Source organism: Gymnoscopelus braueri (genome assembly GCF_963280865.1).
Source record: "Gymnoscopelus braueri genome assembly, chromosome: 2".
In the NCBI taxonomy this organism is placed as follows: domain Eukaryota; kingdom Metazoa; phylum Chordata; class Actinopteri; order Myctophiformes; family Myctophidae; genus Gymnoscopelus; species Gymnoscopelus braueri.
The window spans coordinates 54,760,424-54,777,370 of record NC_137604.1 but is presented as its reverse complement, the minus strand read 5'-3'; the positions used below and the strand labels follow the sequence as shown (position 1 = coordinate 54,777,370).

The window sequence follows — 16,947 nt, the reverse complement described above, 5'->3', positions numbered from 1 at the left end:
TCACTCACTCACTCTCACTCTCACACACACACACACACACACACACACACACACACACACACACACACACACACACACACACACACACACACACACACACACACACACACACACACACACACACACACACACACACACACACACACACACACGTTTAGTGTTTGTCTCATTTTGGCCACCAGGCGGCAATGTTGGTTAAGCCATTTTAAGCCCAGGAGCCTAACCTTCACCTGGCCCTCCATCCCTCAGTCCAGCCAAGCCAAAGCCCCTCAGCTTCATATGGGGGCTTCCAGGCCCCCAACCCTGTCCAGGGAAGGACAGGGAAGCTTCAGCCCAGCCCAGAACTTCAATGACTTAATACAAGCCCTGGCTCCAGGATAGCAGCAAGGGAGAAGAGGCCAGGGAAGTCTGAGTTGTATTGATCATCCACTTGCGAGAGCAGGTTCATCCTTTGCTCCTGTATGCTGATAGTGATTTCTCAAGTATATCTTACCATGCACAAAACATAGCCATTCTTCCGGCATTGTAAATTGTTTTGTATATTTGATATATATATTTTTTTATAATGATAATGCCATGAATTATAAGTCATACTACACATAATACACGTACTAATGAGCTGTTTTCCCAAGGCAATGGCATGGTTTTCAAAATATGTTGTTTGGGACCAAGCTGTTAGCCATCCTTAAAGCTTCTAGTGGGGCAAAAATTCTAATCCAGCGTTAATTAATTTACTTTTAATTTGAATATTCCATGGGAAATGAAAGGGTTCACAAGACAAAACAGTCAAAGGATTTTAATTCTTTATTGAGGGGGAGACTGTAGAAAAGGGGCAAGCTCTCTGTAGTAAGCACCTTAATACAAGTTGTAAAAGTAATTGCTGCATCTCTGGTTTCTTCTAATATACACGGAGCATGGGGAAGGGGGTCTAGAATGTTAGATGAAATAAGGGCTTGGGAAGGGAGGAAAGCACTTCATTCACAAAAATGAAATCTTAATTTAGGTAACTGTCATACTTTAAACACAATTAAAACCAAAATGACAAATTTAGAGCCTGGCATGAAAGTCAGCGCACATTAAATTGGCATGTAACATAAGTTAAAACAAAATAAAAATAAGTCTACAAACATCGTTCCCTGGAATTAGAAATCTCTTTAAATACTGGGTGTAGCTGTCTAAGGCATATTTATGTAATTCAATAGAAAAGAGATCTAGAAGTCTTATACAAAGCAGGAATGAAGCTATACAATGTCACATTATATTTTATTCCTTACACACTGTACAAAGTCCACTCCCTTCAGGTCTGGTCATGCCAGCCACAATACTAGGCAGTGTAACTTTTTATCCTACATTTTCTGCGTCAAATAGACATTGATGTATATACATACTGTATTATTCAGACATAAAATACAAACTTAAATATGAGAAGGCTCCTGCTATTCTTCCCACTGGCCTTTCAGGTCTCCAGACATTATTAAAAGGAATATACAGACTTTTCTTTTCCCCCCCAAATAAGCTATATATGAAATGTTGCCCGGTAAAGCACTTTAAGACAACCCTGTTTGTCAAAAGTCAAATGAACTCTTGCATCAAATCACCATAGTGCAAAATTGCAATGAGGAGATTAGCAGGAGTGTCACCTCTGTGTTCAGTGTTTTGTACACTAGACTGATTTGTTAAAGGGGCAGTTCATCCAAACTACAATAACATGTTTTCCTCTCGCCCTCAGTGCCATCTATTCAGTAAATTTTGTGATGTCCCAAGATTTGGAGATGTTTAGCGTAGAGGGGTTCCCTCACCCCAATACAACAGAACTCAATGGTATGTCCTTTGTGGTACTCCAAATGACAAAAAAAAGAAAAAAGACCAACACCTCTTTCCAGAATGCATGGCAGTTACTTACGATAATTCACAGACCTTGTTGTAAAACATTTAATTGAGACCCATCAGGTCCGCCACTTGTAAATCTTTTTCTGTATTTTGGGTGAACTGCCCCTTAACGCTAGCTTGTACCACCCAATAATGCAAATGGGGTTTAAAGCTACAATCCCTAAATTTGATGTCCTCTCCCGACAGAGAGAGGTATAGTTGCAACTGTAAATAACACCTGGGATTCAAACCCGGGGATTCTGCCGCATCATGGGAAACCAAACATGTACCGCTCAGGGGATCAAGGGAATCCACCCTTGGCCAGTGGAGATATTTGGGCTTATGAGCTTCAGGCAGGGTAACTTAAGTGGTTCTCAACCTTTTCAGGCCGCGAGCGCCCAAAATAATCATATTTTAACTTGTGACCCCCCACCCCGACAAGCACTTGGAATTGTAGTTGAGGCATAAAATTTAGCGTGACTCTGTTCCAGAGATAAATATTGTGAAAATACTTGCCTCTTTCTTATATTTGACAATTTGGCTGATATTTGACCAGTTTTATTTTGCACAGTTTGTTGATTACTTTTAATGCAATAATGGTGTTTTTCTTTGCTTTCTTATAGGTATTAAAAGGTTACTTAACTAACTAAAGTCACTTCACTGTCATCTGGGGACCCCCCCCACATCATGTGGGGACCCCTGACCCACAGGTTGAGAACCACCGTCCTACCTGACACCACCAGTGTGACAGGGTCTAAATTTGTAAAGTAGGACACCCACTTCCAACCACTGCAGATGTGCTGCTTATATCATATTAAACATCTACCATACAGATGGTTAAATAAAATGTTATTCATTAACATAATAAGGATTGCAGCTTTAAATGTTAAGGATGCACACACATAGTATAAAACTAAATTAACACTGAACAAAAAGGTGTGACTGCCATCAGGTGCACCAATGGTAAATTGGTCAAAGAGATTATCTATTAAAAAGGTTAGTCTATTCTGTTAATGGAAGTAATTCCCATAAAAGCAGATCAGATTTAGCATTTTCATAGTAGAGAAAATGTGGTAAGTCAGAATTTCCAAATCAACGTCAACAAACTGCATTAATTATTTGATGAATATTGTACATCAGGGTTAATGCTGGTTTTCTGTATATAAATAGGAATTAAACTTCTCAAGTGCGAATTCAAAATTAAAGCTATTATATAGCCAGTAATGTAATAAATGTAACAATGTAACTGATCATAGGCCTGAGAAAGCTTTTGATGTTATTTTTTTTTTTTTGCATCTTGTGACATGATGATTGTCAAGTCAGGCCAGTTATTAGGAAATCAAATCATAAAAGTAGTGATGCATAGCCTACAAACCATCAAAACCGTACAGTTAATCAGAATAACACTGTTACTCTGGAAACAGCTTACCCAAAACACGCTATCTGATGTAACTGTCCCTTGTGCTACTAAACACAAGCCGAGGGCCTGTGTAGAAACCTGGCTAGGATGACAGAGGGGAAACGGGTGGATGAGAGCAGGTATATCATTGAGTATCATCTAGTGCTCACATCACAGAGGGTTCAGTGAACCTCATTGATAGCTTCCGACATGCCAGGACCACCTCTCTCTATATAGAATCATTGGTTTCCTAAACGACGGGACCTCTAGGACACATAAAAAATACGCCCGGGTATCTATGCACTCTGCATTTGAGTTAATGTTAAGTATGATGGTATGTGCATATACACACATAAAATAAAAAAAAGAAAACTGACGTAAACTTGTATACGTTTCAGAGTAAGATACAGAGCTTCATAATAATGGTCCTCCAGATTCCTGGATACGTTGGCCAAAAGATGTTGAAATCCAAACGGCTGAAATGATAGCAACCAATCACAAAAAAAGCCCAAGGTAAAATAAAACAGATTTAAATGCCACAACATGATCAAATAAATGTTGGTCAAAATGGTCAAATGAGATCTGCAAATCAACTTTTTTACCCTTTTCACAGGGCCAACTTTGGAGTTCTGTTGGTGTTCCACAACAACAAAAACCATTGAAAAATAAAATAAAGTTAATGGTTGGAAAGTCTGCCTGGAGTTCTGCAGGCTTAGCTTGGGTGTTATGGATGACACAGGGCAATGTTAAGCATCAAAGTCTTCGGATCCAAACTGCATCTAGCTGTCCATCTGAAGAACAGAATCTTAAATCCAGCCCATCTTGCCCCCTCTACGCATTTCATAGCGTAGTAGAGCTGGACATCCATTGGGTTGAGGGGGAAAATAAAAACTTCTATTAAAACAAATAAAATCCCGGAACAGTTTTAGAATCCCTGCCAAGGAGGGATTGTTTTATGTACATCAGGCTACAGGAGCGTCCTGGAGGAGTGGAAGGGTGATCGGAGTCTTCTTTGTGGAGTTGTCCCATTATGGGACAATGGACAGACACCCCATTATTTATCCTTGTCCCGTTCCCCACTCCATATTCTGTGGGGTTAGGTCCATGAGGGTGTGCGTGGGTGGGTGTATATACTCTGTATACAGTCCACTCATAAGTTCTTTGTGTTTATGTGTGTCTTGTAATGCTTGGTCAGGTGGTCGCTCCTCATGAAGCGTTTCTGACACTGGTTGCACTCAAAGCGCTTGTCTCCTGTGGGAAAGAAGGATTGATTAAAGAAAAAGAAAAACTCACAGGCCAAGTCTAGGCCTGTCACAATTAATAAGTAATCGTCTAATCGCAATTATTAGAGATAATCGCAATTATTTTTGCATAACCTCATAACCGTTTCCATGTTGAAAAATGTTCACACATTTTCAAATGTAAAGAAATAGCAGAAATAGCAGATCTACAAGCTTACAACGCGCCACAAAAGCTTGTAGATGAGCTATTTCTGCTATTTATGTATACAATTTTTAAATATGTCAATAATGTATTATGTCAATAATGTATTATCATTCTAATCCTATGTCCTTGCTGTTCTAAACAACCAGTTGAATTAATTACACATTGAGTCTTTAATCTTTGCTTTAAAAATATATATATATTCCAGAGCCTTTGCTTTTTTTTTTTAATAAAAAAATAACCTCAGTTGTGAGCTTGTAGATTGGCTATTTTTGGTGCATATTATTCCATAGAAGACATGCTGACTTCTATAGAATCCAGTCCAAATGACTGATATATCAGTCGTGGTGACCGAGAACTTTAATCCATGAAGAAGGATGATGGGATGGTTAGAACATTGAGACAGCATTGAGAAAAGTAATTTGTATAAAAAATGTCATTCTAAGTTGGATCATTATGGTCATATTTTTCTGGAAGCCTGCATCTATACCCAGCGATAACGCAGCGTTTGGTTTAAGGCCATCACGATACTCGATACGTACCGAAAATGTACTGAAATTAACGCTCGACAACGTACCGAAATCAAAAGCCGTATCGCGATTCTCACACTATTTCATTATGGCACACATGTGCGCGCTGCGTCACATCCAAGGGAAGCCGCATGCTGTTGTTTTTCTGCACATTCCACGCATTCCTGCTTCCGATGGGGAGAAAGGAATGCCCTTTCTAGAGTTGCATTGTAGAGTCCAGTCTGCATTACCTTTCATTTACCCATCTGTCCGGTAAAAAGATGACAGCCAACAAGGGCTAGGCCATGTATAACTGATTGCCTGCCTTAACTAGAAGAATGGTGTGCTCTTCCTCAAGAGCCAATCTCCGCCAGGCCGGGTTGTCTACCCAGCAAACTTTGGAAGTCAGTCATAGCCACTTGGAATGGGAAAAAATCTTAACTTTTCAAAGAATGTTAACTAATCTTCTTAAAGAAGAATCTGAAAATGTCAATGACAAACCCAAAGTTTATATTATTAATATGTTGAACATTTTATTATTCTAGATTCTCATTTGTTATTTATAATTCTTATTCAAATAAAAGTTAATTATTGAGAAACAAGTAGTTTCTTTACAGATCAAGAGTCAATAGCCTAATAATGAAAATGAATTAAAAAATCGAATATCGAATCGTGAGCTTTAAATCGAAGATTAGGCGTATTGTGACACCTGGTTCATCTGCTCTGTCTTCTTTATACAACTTGAACGAGACACAGTTTTCATAGGGGTCAAACCAGTGGAATGTCCACTCTGCTGGTCCAGAGTATTTCAAAAGGGCAACAGAGCGCCCCCCCCTATTATTTGACACACCAATTGTTCTTGAGGGTCAGGTGAGCAACCAACAGAGACACCTCACCACCACCAACTGTGTATACGCCAGACATTCTACATTAGATTTTCGGCCACAGACGATTATCACAATCCCAACGTCTTCTTGGTGTCACAGCCTTTACAAAACTCCTAATCTGCAGTCATACACCATTTTGTTACAAGCATAAAATAGTTAAAATATCCTAGTAAATATGTTGTCATTTTACACGACTAGAAAATGTAATAAAAAGATTCAGGTTGTCCGTGTTGGGTGGGAACCCTGCATTTTGAAAGCTAGTTGTCACAATTTTTGTACATAGTTGTACATTTATTATCAGTATATCCATTTATTATCAGTATATCCAGGCGGTACGAAGTAGGATGTAAGGTTTTGAATTTCTTTTATCAGTATACCCAGGCGGTATGCAGTAGGATGTATTTTCAGCTCAATTTAAACATTTTCAGTCAATTAAATATTGAAATGTATCGTAATGCAAATAGTATTGCACGTATATTGCCATACGAATTGTATTAATTATTAGCCAACAACAGAGGCTGTCGGGGAGAAAAAAGCCCAAGATAACTTCTCCAAGTATTGTTTTTCTCACCATAATAGCGAACGTTACAAGACATTATAGCAGACAAACCTGTGTGTGTCCTGGCATGTCGCTGCAGTTCATCACTGCGTGTGAAGCGCTTGCCACAGAAGACCCAGTTACAGACAAAAGGCCGCTCGCCAGTGTGCAGCCGCACATGCGCTCTGAGAAGGGATGTTTTCCTGAACGTCTTCTCACAGCCAGGGATGTGGCAGATGTGCTTCCTCTTTCCCACCTCACCAGGCCTGCAGTTTATACAAGACACAGGCCAACAACATTAGATGTGTACTGCATATATACCCCCTGCTTTTAGAGGACAGCCTCTACACCAATACCCCTAAAACGTGGGTGATCAGAAATAAAAATCATATTTTATCCATAGGCAATGTCAGATAAAAAAAAAACAATATTCAGCATCTGCTTTTTTACCTTTTACACAATAGGACCTCTAAATGCTGTGTTTATACACTTACCATCCGTGACCACAATTTCGACCAGTAAATTATAATAATTGTTTTAAATCCCACCATTCTAAATAAAGATCCTACATAATCCCCCAAGGGTGCCCCATGTGACACAATCTCTGGCAGATCCCCGACTTGCCTTTTGTCCGCGTCCTTACAGTTGGGACAGGTGCAGGCCATGCGCCGTTTCTTTTCTCCAGGCTGGGCGGGCAGCTCCAGAGTGAGGGTCTGGTCTACCTGGATAGCTTGCTGACCCTGGGATCCGGCCAGCTGGAGTCCTCCTCCTTGTATCTGCTGCACCGTGAGGTGCTGCTGGCCTGATAACACGCAATTCAGGGGTTAAACAATATGTCAAATTAAAGTAGAATGAACTCATTAAGACCCGAGGCCGATTCTAAAAATGTCTTCTACGTTTCTGAAAAATATATGTTGCTATAATATGTCGTTGCTGTCAGGCAGAAACCTCTTATCTCCATATTTAAATGTTTTGTGTTTTTTCGTAAATGAATGCCTTACTTGACCATACTACGGGCGTCACACAAAAGTAGCAAAAGTAGCAGATCGAAACTCAGCGCGAAGCTTGTACTTTTACCGCTTTTGCACTACTTATTTCACTATAAGTATATAATATGGTCTAAATTAACCGCAAAGTTTAATATAAATCTAGACAAGCCTAGCTCAGCCATACCTTGGATACAGCCAGCCAACTGCCCTCTATTATTTGTGATCTCTTCTCTGATTGAAAATTCGAGTTTATGCGCCAACTGCCAATGTCAACTATGAACTGAACTGTTGACTTTATCGGGAAAGTCAGCATTTAACAATCAGGATACAAGCACATCTGTTTGCAGCACACTTAGGGAGTGATAGTTCCACATGCACATTTCAGCAATGTGAATTCAGAAAAACAATAATAATGACAATAATTCAGTGACCCCTGGAAATACAACAGCGGTGTGGAGAAGGGTCGCTGGGCGGCACATCGACAAGCGCTGGCACACGTCCAGTGCCACTGGTGTGGGGGTTTACATAGACAATAATGGGGGCGCCTGTTTTGATGAACAAAAAAGTCTCAATGGGGTGACAAATTGATAGAAAAAAAGATTTTGGGTGAACTATGCCTTTAAAGCCCTCCTCCAGACTATTTCGCTTCCTGACGCCTGTGTAGTTCTCAAACTTCAAAAACTAGAAAATAATTATCCACACATTTCAAGACTCATAGAAGGAACACTGACAAAGGTAATATGTTTGCAGCGCATGCGAACCATATTCTGACAAAATATCCTTTCAGTGCAGGGTTGTTCGACATGGACCTTCCATTGGCCATAAAAGATTGTTCTACTTTTCAATCCTTCAAGCACAATAAAATAAAATGGTCACTTGATAACCAAACTTGCGACCACTCATAATCAATCCTACTTTTTATTTGACAACGTATCCTGTACAACTTGAAAGTAATACTGCACTTTATACACAATTCACTCTAGTATACAATTACCCTATAAAACGCTGCTATTTTCTTGGTGCATTAACATATGAGCCAGGTAAAAATGTGTTAGCCTTAAATAGATATACTTTGCACCTTTTGTACCTCTGTTTTTGTATTTATGCTTAGTTTTCCCTGTGTAGTGTAGTGCAGTGGTTCTCAAACTTTTTCATGCCAAGGACCCCCAAAATGAGTTGTTCCAGGGACCCCCAGAAGCAAAGATTTGAGTTACAAATGTTCGCTTTAAAAAAATATATATTCAAAGATTTGCACAAATTTTCAAAAATAGCAGATATACAAGCGCGGCACTCGGTGCTGCGCTATGAGCTTGTATATCTGCTATTTTTGAATAGCCAAAGTATAAAAGGTCATAATTATTCTGGTGCTATATTTACACATTTTTCTGGGTACCCCCTGGAACACCCTCAAGTACCCCTGGGGGTCCCCGGACCCCACTTTGAGAACCAATGGTGTAGTGTAATGTAATGTACTCTATTGCCTGCCTGTTTTTATGTGTTTTTGTGTGGACTGCGGATGTAAATTAGCATCTTTGCTAAATCCGGTGTATTTACATTACATTGATTGTTCGTTAATATGCGCTGTCCCGTCTAAATAAACAAATAAATAAAATGCAGCATATACAGTATGTACTGTATGTGTCTGGTGGTTACTGTTGACAATCATGCCATGTACATTACATCAGTATGTATTGGGAAATGATTACTGATGATGCAATTCCTTTTTATGGGAGTCACATATATATCATCTCTATAGTACGGTTTCTGATTGCAATAATATTGTCAGATAGTGTGAGAAGTGTAAGAAAAGGTTTGACACGTCTCATCAGGACAGACAGTCACAGTAGAACCACGGCACAGAGACCAAGTTTGTCCCCTTGAAATGTTCCGTCCTCAAGCACCAGACACAGTCAAAACAACAAAACCACTCACACAACACTTTAATTGCATCTTGGGCATTTAACTGAACCATACACGGAAACAACTCAACTCAAAATGCATTATAGTATAGCAACCCTTAATCACTGTTACAGCCTCAAAGAACGAACAGTGACATGGATGGGACTAGAACAGTGGTTCTCAAAGTGACGTACGGGGACCCCCAGGGGTCACGGGGGTTCCCAGCAAAATGTGTTAATACAGCATCACAATCATTTTAACCATTCATATGTTCTCTATTAAAAAAATAGCAGATATACAAGCTCGCAGCGCGGCATGTGCTATTTTTGAATAGCCAACGCAATAACAATTTTGAATGAATTTTTCTTTACATAAATCTTCTCTTCTGGGGGTCCCTCCCTGGCACAAAACATTATTAGATGGGGGTCCGCGGCAAAATGCATAATAATTTAGGGGTCCAATGGACTAGAACACTCAGGGAATCTGGAATAGGCATAACGACTAATAGATTTGCATAGGTCGGAGAAAAAAGGGAAAAAAAAGGTTAAGAAAAAGCAGTAGCTAGTGCACACCTTTCAACAGAAACTCACCTCCAGCATTGGTAATAGTGACCGGTACGCCCTGCACCTGGACCCCGTTAATGTTGATCGTCTGTACTGATTGAGCGGCCGAGGTGAGCTGCGCCGTGTTCAACGCAATCATCCCCCCCGCTGGGGCAATTTTTGCTAGAGTCCTCTCTTTTCGGCCCCCTGCCAAAGTCCTCTTGGCAGCACCCATGGGCGACGTGGTGGTAACGACCGAAGTGGTAGGGCATGCTGCGGCGGACACCGCCTCGTGCAACTGAACCGTTTGCCATTCTCCTGACGGCGTCTTGATCAGGATCTGACGTGGCGACAAAAAGGACCTTGATTAGCTCAACTGATCATAGCTCAACTGATCATAATCATTAAAGGGCCACAATAGAAACAAGTCCCCAGGACTTTTTTTGTGTTATTCTTTTAGCCCAAATGTCTCACAGTACCTCGTTCCGTTTACATTTCTGTCTAATAAAGTATTCAATCAATCAATATCACCTGATTTGGACGTTGGGGGTGAAATGATCTGTTCAAACAGTTTAGAGTTTTGGCACAATACAATTTATACTAATTCAATTTATATTAAATCGCAGCGGCAGCTGAAAATGACAGTACCCAGAATTTTCAAAGCTTGAAAAACTTTTCCAGACTTAATAGGGTGTGGATGAAAGAATCATGAAAGAATCATGTGATACTGTATGCCTGTGCTGTGAGTATGATTAGATTACATTTATATTTAGATTCAAACATTGCTTAGTCTATCAAGACTTCACTTAACATAGGCCATTTCTAACATTTTCAATTCAAAAACATTGTTTAGGGTGGAATACTTTGCTTGTTATTTTCCGTTGTAAAAAAAAGGGAAAAACATGTTCATACAGTAGGTAACTGTATACTTCATCAGAAAGCTTGCTGTGTATCGTTTCTGCAGTGAGTGCATTAATGTATTATGTGTACCTGTGTTTGTGAGGGCTCTGCAGCTGCCTGGAGGTTGTGTGGATTCGACAGTCTCTGCGGTACGGGAGGCAGAGTTGCCGACGCGGCCTGAACAACCTTCAGGGCCTGCTGAGGAATCTGAATCATCTGAGGTTCCTGTTTGGGCTGGATCAGCTGCACCTGTTGCACCATCGGTGGCTGGCCAGGGCTCTGCACGATTAGCAGGTTGTTACCTGCCTGCAAACACAGTGAGAGAGGCAGCGAAAATTATAATTAGCCATTGATAGGGCAGGCAACTAACAATTATTTTAATAATTCCGCAATTTTAATCATTAAGAGAGCCCCCAGTCGACTGAGGTTCTCTCAGTGGTTGAATAATTGCCTAATCATTACTAATAGTAGTAGAATAATTTGATTTAGGTCAAATGAAATGATTACATAATCGCCTAATCGCAATTATTTGAGATAATCGCAATTATTTTTGCATAATCGTCTCCATGTTGAAAGATTTTCATATATTTTCAAACATGAAAAAAAATAGTGGAAATAGCAGATCTACAAGCTCACAACGCGTCACGGTACGAAGCGTTGTGCGCCTGTAGATCGGCTATTTCCACTATTAATATTTTTTTGAAAGCATAAAGTTATTAAATAACTGTCAGTAATTTCTTTGTATATTTAGGTTATTTTGTAATATCTGCACCTGTGCAACTTCAAAGCCAAACAGAAATGTATTTTGTATTCATAATGTTCCAGTGTTCAACGATAAAAACAAAATTAAAATCGTTACTCACAATTATTTGTGTGACAACTAATTGTCAAGTAAAATTTCGTAATCGTGACATTTAGGTCAGTACGGCACATCCCTACATCGTATTGAAATGCAGATTACGATACTGGGCTGGATACAGCCCTCGATTAGCATACATGGGTCAGCACAGTACATGAGCAGCCCTACCTGAATGATGTTGTCCGTTTCAATCAATATGGTCTCCATCTGTTCTGGGGGTGGGGAGGGAGGCGGGGGAGGGGGGGCCAAAACCTTCTTCTTTCTCCCTCTGCGTCCCTTCACTGGAGTGGGCGGGGACGCCGCAGTCTCTACGACTATGTGGGCTCCACCCATGTCCCCCGTGGCCACATTGAGTGGCAGCGTGAGTCCGCCGGGCAGCTGCACGATGTTGGACGCCATGTGGTTGGGTTTGCGCGACCTCGGAGACGGCTTGATGGCCATCATCTTCTGCGGCGTGACCGGGGCGGTAGCAGGTGCCGGCATGGCCATAGGAGTACTGGTGAGGATGGCCTGGTTGGTGCCCGGGATGAGCTGGAACTGGTGGCCGCCCTGTTGCATCACCTGGATGGTCTGTGTGCCCTGGATCTGGGGCATCATTTGATATTGGATGTTGCCGGGAGCCGAGGCGTTGGCGCGGGTCGGGCTCTGAATGGTGAGCATGATGGGGCTACCGGGGCTGGAAGAGCCCAGGCCGGCGGGCAGCTGGATCACATTGCCCTTGGCCGAGAGGAAGCCCAGGTTTTTGGGCGGCGCGGGAGCAATGGGGGCGGGTTTGATGGGAAGGAGTCTACGAGGCTGCGGGTTCGCCGGAGGAGACGTGACCGGGGCCTGGGCGGCGGGAGGACCGATCTTACTGCAGGTGGCAGCCAGCAGGGCTAAGGGAGAGGGCTGAGAGTCCTGTAAACGGAAAACAAAAAGGCACACTTACTTACATCACAATCCCTGATGGGAGGAATACATTTAAAGGAATGGTTCATTCATTCCAGGAGGGGAATCCGAGGGTGTGGTCAGCATTGTTAACCAGACAGCGCATAGTAAATATGAAGGGATAATGCACATACAAAGACCTAGTACAAAAGCCATGCTCCTGTTATCAGCAGGTTGTGCTCCTGGCTGAGAGCCACATCATGACATGACCTGTAATGAACTCTACCTGACATAAACCCTTGCACTGCCAAGTTCCACTTTAAGCCCTGTGTTTACATAATATGTCTTCCATTTCCAGATAAGACAACAACCAAACATTGTACACGCTCAGCTCTTTCTTGACTGTGTTATGTTTATATATATTTTTTAAACATTATATCTATTTTTACAAGACAGTTATGTCAGGAGAGCACTGAGACGCAACATCTATGTGACATCTAAACTCAAACTTAGGGCTGACACTGAATCTCTGCAATTCTAATGGTCAGTCCCCCCTCCCCCTCAACATTTTTGCCTTTTTATGCCATGTACTGTGCACTTTGAGATTTGCTTAATATGTGAAGTGTGTTACACATTATTATCAAATCATATTCCATACTTTCTTTTCTGCTTCGACCACAGTAGTGGTGAGCAGTTGTATCTCATGCTGGCTACTGTAGCCTAGCTCTACATTACAAGTACAACTACATACAATTCGTACACAGTCCAATGCATTGTAAGCAATTAGACAGCAAATAAGCTATCTGCAGATGTATTGATTTGAAACGGTAAAAAAAAACTATTTTGCACTTGACAATTTTCTAAATCAGCATTGCCTGAAACACAAATGTAAAACTTTCTAAGTGTAATGTGATTGTCTGATGAGTCATCAAATTGATCTACTAAATCCAATTCAACAACAGAAATTCTGAGACAGCCCTAGACATACGACAAGCACAACCTCTACAAACTCACTGCAGTGAGTGCATGGTGAGCTTATAGATCAGCCATTTTTGGCATGCGACGCCGGCGTAAGAAAAGGATAAATAGCGCTAAACTGGGTCTTACTTGTGAAGAGGAATTGGTGGAAGGCTGGAGATACTCGCTGGGACTAACGGCAACGGTGGCAGCCATACTGTCCTGTTGATCTGAAATGACAGATTACCATTAGGTACAGGTGCAGTTAAAGCATGCACAATATTTTGTTAGAGGGACATGTGAAAATCTGACATAAGAAGAGGACTTATACGTATTAAGACCTGATGAAGATCACTGAGTGATCGAAACGTTAACGATAGAAATCCAGCTGCGCTTTTGCAGCATTACCAGTGTGCAGACTTTATTTCTTCTCGTGATACTGCCGTTTGTCCTGCACCTGAGTAACGGACGTGCATACGCTGTCCTTTTCATGTGTTCAAAATCTGACATAACACTTCCCATCCGTGTCGGCTCACTCTCTAAGGCGCCGTAAAACAAGTTTGTTTTATGTAGGCTGGCAGAGTTTATCCAGCAGCACCTTTGGAAAGTGTAAGGTCAGATTTTCACTTGGCCTTCTGACAATAGAACAAAATGGTTTAAAATAGTTTAAGTGCCCTTTAACAGCTTTCACTTAAAGTAAATTCAAAGAATACAGCAATTAAAATAATTGCATTCTGTTGCATACAGCATTTATGTATTGTCTATTGTACTGTATCAGTCAGTATGTTGTGGACCTGAAGCACTATTCACCCACTGATTAACTGGTAAACATGAAGTGTCCTCTCTTGATTTGCGATTTGGCAGTTCATGGGAGTAATAAGCTATATTTTGACCAATTTCAGCATTGTTTTTGGAACAGATGACAATAAGATGTAGAGAGAAGCATTTACAAGTTAGGTGCTGATTTTGTGTAAAATAACCTTTTTTCTGAATATTTACTATGAAATGCATAGCCATGCAACAAACTGTGATAATAATCCTTGCACCTGCTTAATGTGCATCATATTCAGCATCATAACACACTTAGGGCAGGCTCTTCAAGATTTTAGGCCGGGTTCAATCCTGGACACAGACACAGGGTAAAGCTAGACACCCAACAGTGTCAAATCACGCTAGAAATTACCATATAACATGGAAGCCATATTCCTTTGGGTCAGCTTATTTGAACTTCAGAAATATATGGGAATCTGTCCTGCAGCATTGGACAAGATAAAAAGGTAGACTAACAATCCAACACTCCAATGTCAACATCCCTATGACAGCAATACCTATAATGCATGTGGGTACTTTAAGTAACTCCCAGCTGCACAAATCCAATGCACATAAAGCTTGTGTTGCTAAAAATGTCCATCTCATCTCATGACCATCTCTACATGCATGTTAATTGGTTGTGCTGACTTGTGCATCGTTTTGCAGCGCAGAACTTTGCAAGTTAAATGAGGCAACTGTGGCTCTATGTATAGCGTGTATTGTAGCCAACTCTGGTGAAAGCTATGTATGTTAAGCAGATCATGCAATAATGGCTTGGCGGTGACTTGAATCTGCTAACTTTGCAACAAGGTTCCTCAAAACGTTGGGCGCTAACAGTACTCTTCCGTTCTCTTCTTGCTCAAGGTACATTCTGACTGTGAGTCTGGGACCCATCAGCATCAATGTCTGCATATTTAGATCATAACAAGCACAGTAGCTGGCAGGTACAAGCAATACAAAATGCACATATTTCATCCATTTTCACAAGCAGCAAAGGTGATCTAAAGAGGTCCGGTGCAACCACAAATCTGTGTGTGTGTGTGTGTGTGTGTGTGTGTGTGTGTTTGAGTGTGTGTGGAACTCAAGACTTCAGTAGTGCACGATTGGGGAAAGGGAGAGAAGAAAAAAAGAACCGTCCACCACACACAAATCCGGGCTGCGCGCGGCCTGAAAACAGCGCCGCCATCTAACACATAGTAGTGGATCCTCTGGACATCCAACCAGCTAACGAATACTTCTCACAAGCCGAGGAGCAGGGCTTCTGAAACGGCTACTACTACTAGTAGCAGCAACGAGCTTCAATACTGCTGCTGCAGCTTGTATTTTTCCACTACAACAATATAATACACGATAATAAATGCTAATTCTAGTTAAAACACACAAACAGTGAACTTGTTTCCATTCAATAACGGTACACAGAAATAAAACATAAGTTTAACGTGAATACTACCAGGACTGCAAGTAAGTAAAGAAAAACTAAGCCACTGCAACAGTGAGCTTATACAGGCTAGCATGTGTGTTATTTTCCCTTACTACAACCGTGCGAGGCGATAATAAAATGCTAATTCTAGTGAAACAAGTGAACTTTGTTTCCATTTAATAACGGTACAGACAAATAAAAATGAAGTTTAACTTTGTAACTACTAGGGACTGCTTTGCAAGTCAGTAAAGAACAGCAAGCCCACTGCAACAGAACAGTGAGCTTACCAGCTAGCATATTTGCTAGCCTTAGCTTAGCTGACGCGTAGCTAACGCTAGCAAGTCAAACTCTTTGATAACGTTACAGTAAAAAGGCTGCCCCTTTTTCCGGAAGTGCATTGCTTTATTAGGATGTACACAATGCCCCAAATTTTGATCCACAAACGTACTTATTGGTAATGCATTCAGTGTGTTTCGGTTCGGGACGAAACATAACGTTTTACTACAAGTACAATGTATTATAAACACCAACAATGTTTTAATTCCTACCCACCGCTCATGACGACATTCGCTCTGCGCGAGCCTTGAAGAGCTGAAGCCCTGATGGAAGAGTCCGCCTCGCGGAAGCGTTGCCAGATTCTTCTGCGAGAGAAATAAGCAACCAAGTCAACCCAGGTCTGTGAAAACGGTTAAGCCCAAAAGAAGCCACTTATTGGCCAAATGAGCGCTGGCTATTTGAAAATAGCAGATCTACAAGTTCACGACACGTCGCACCGTGATGCGTTGTGAGCTTGTAGATCTGCTATTTTCAAAGAAATTCATTTGGGGGTCCTTGACATGAAAATTTTGAGAACCACTGCAGTGGTTTAAACAACATTCAGGAAACAAGCCCAAAAAGTAACTACACTTTAGAAACAAGCCCAAATAGTCAACTACACTTTAGAAACAAGCCCAAATAATCAATCAACTACATTTTAGAAACAAGCCCAAATAATCAACTACACTTAGAAACAAGCCCAAATAATCAATCAACTACATTTTAGAAACAAGACCAAATAAG

General features: G+C 41.1%; 1 protein-coding gene across 3 annotated transcripts; it reads right to left on the bottom strand.

Annotated features, from left to right (window-relative positions):
- Window positions 1-800: 800 nt before the first annotated feature.
- On the bottom strand, window positions 801-16,480 carry sp2 (sp2 transcription factor). Of its 3 annotated transcripts, none has more exons than XM_080456851.1 (8): window positions 16,441-16,480; window positions 13,809-13,880; window positions 12,003-12,731; window positions 11,066-11,281; window positions 10,124-10,415; window positions 7,270-7,447; window positions 6,718-6,911; window positions 801-4,519 (listed from the first exon to the last, which is right to left on the bottom strand). In XM_080456851.1, the coding sequence occupies exons 2-8, from the start codon at window positions 13,872-13,874 to the stop codon at window positions 4,419-4,421; spliced, it is 1,776 nt and encodes a 591-aa protein (XP_080312977.1). In that variant the 5' UTR covers window positions 13,875-13,880; window positions 16,441-16,480; the 3' UTR covers window positions 801-4,418. The 3 variants fall into 3 exon arrangements, with proteins under 3 accessions (XP_080312977.1, XP_080312975.1, XP_080312976.1); XM_080456849.1 differs by having other exon boundaries at window positions 13,809-13,888; window positions 16,441-16,475; XM_080456850.1 differs by lacking the exon at window positions 16,441-16,480 and adding an exon at window positions 16,337-16,412 and having other exon boundaries at window positions 13,809-13,888.
- Between the last annotated feature and the right edge of the window lie 467 nt (window positions 16,481-16,947).

Coding starts and splice junctions, on each gene's coding strand:
- sp2 (XM_080456849.1), bottom strand. Junction 6,912..7,269: donor TGTAAGGACGCGGACAAAAG/GCAAGTCGGGGA, acceptor TATAAACTGCAG/GCCTGGTGAGGTGGGAAAGA. Junction 4,520..6,717: donor ACATGCCAGGACACACACAG/GTTTGTCTGCTA, acceptor TCTTTCCCACAG/GAGACAAGCGCTTTGAGTGC.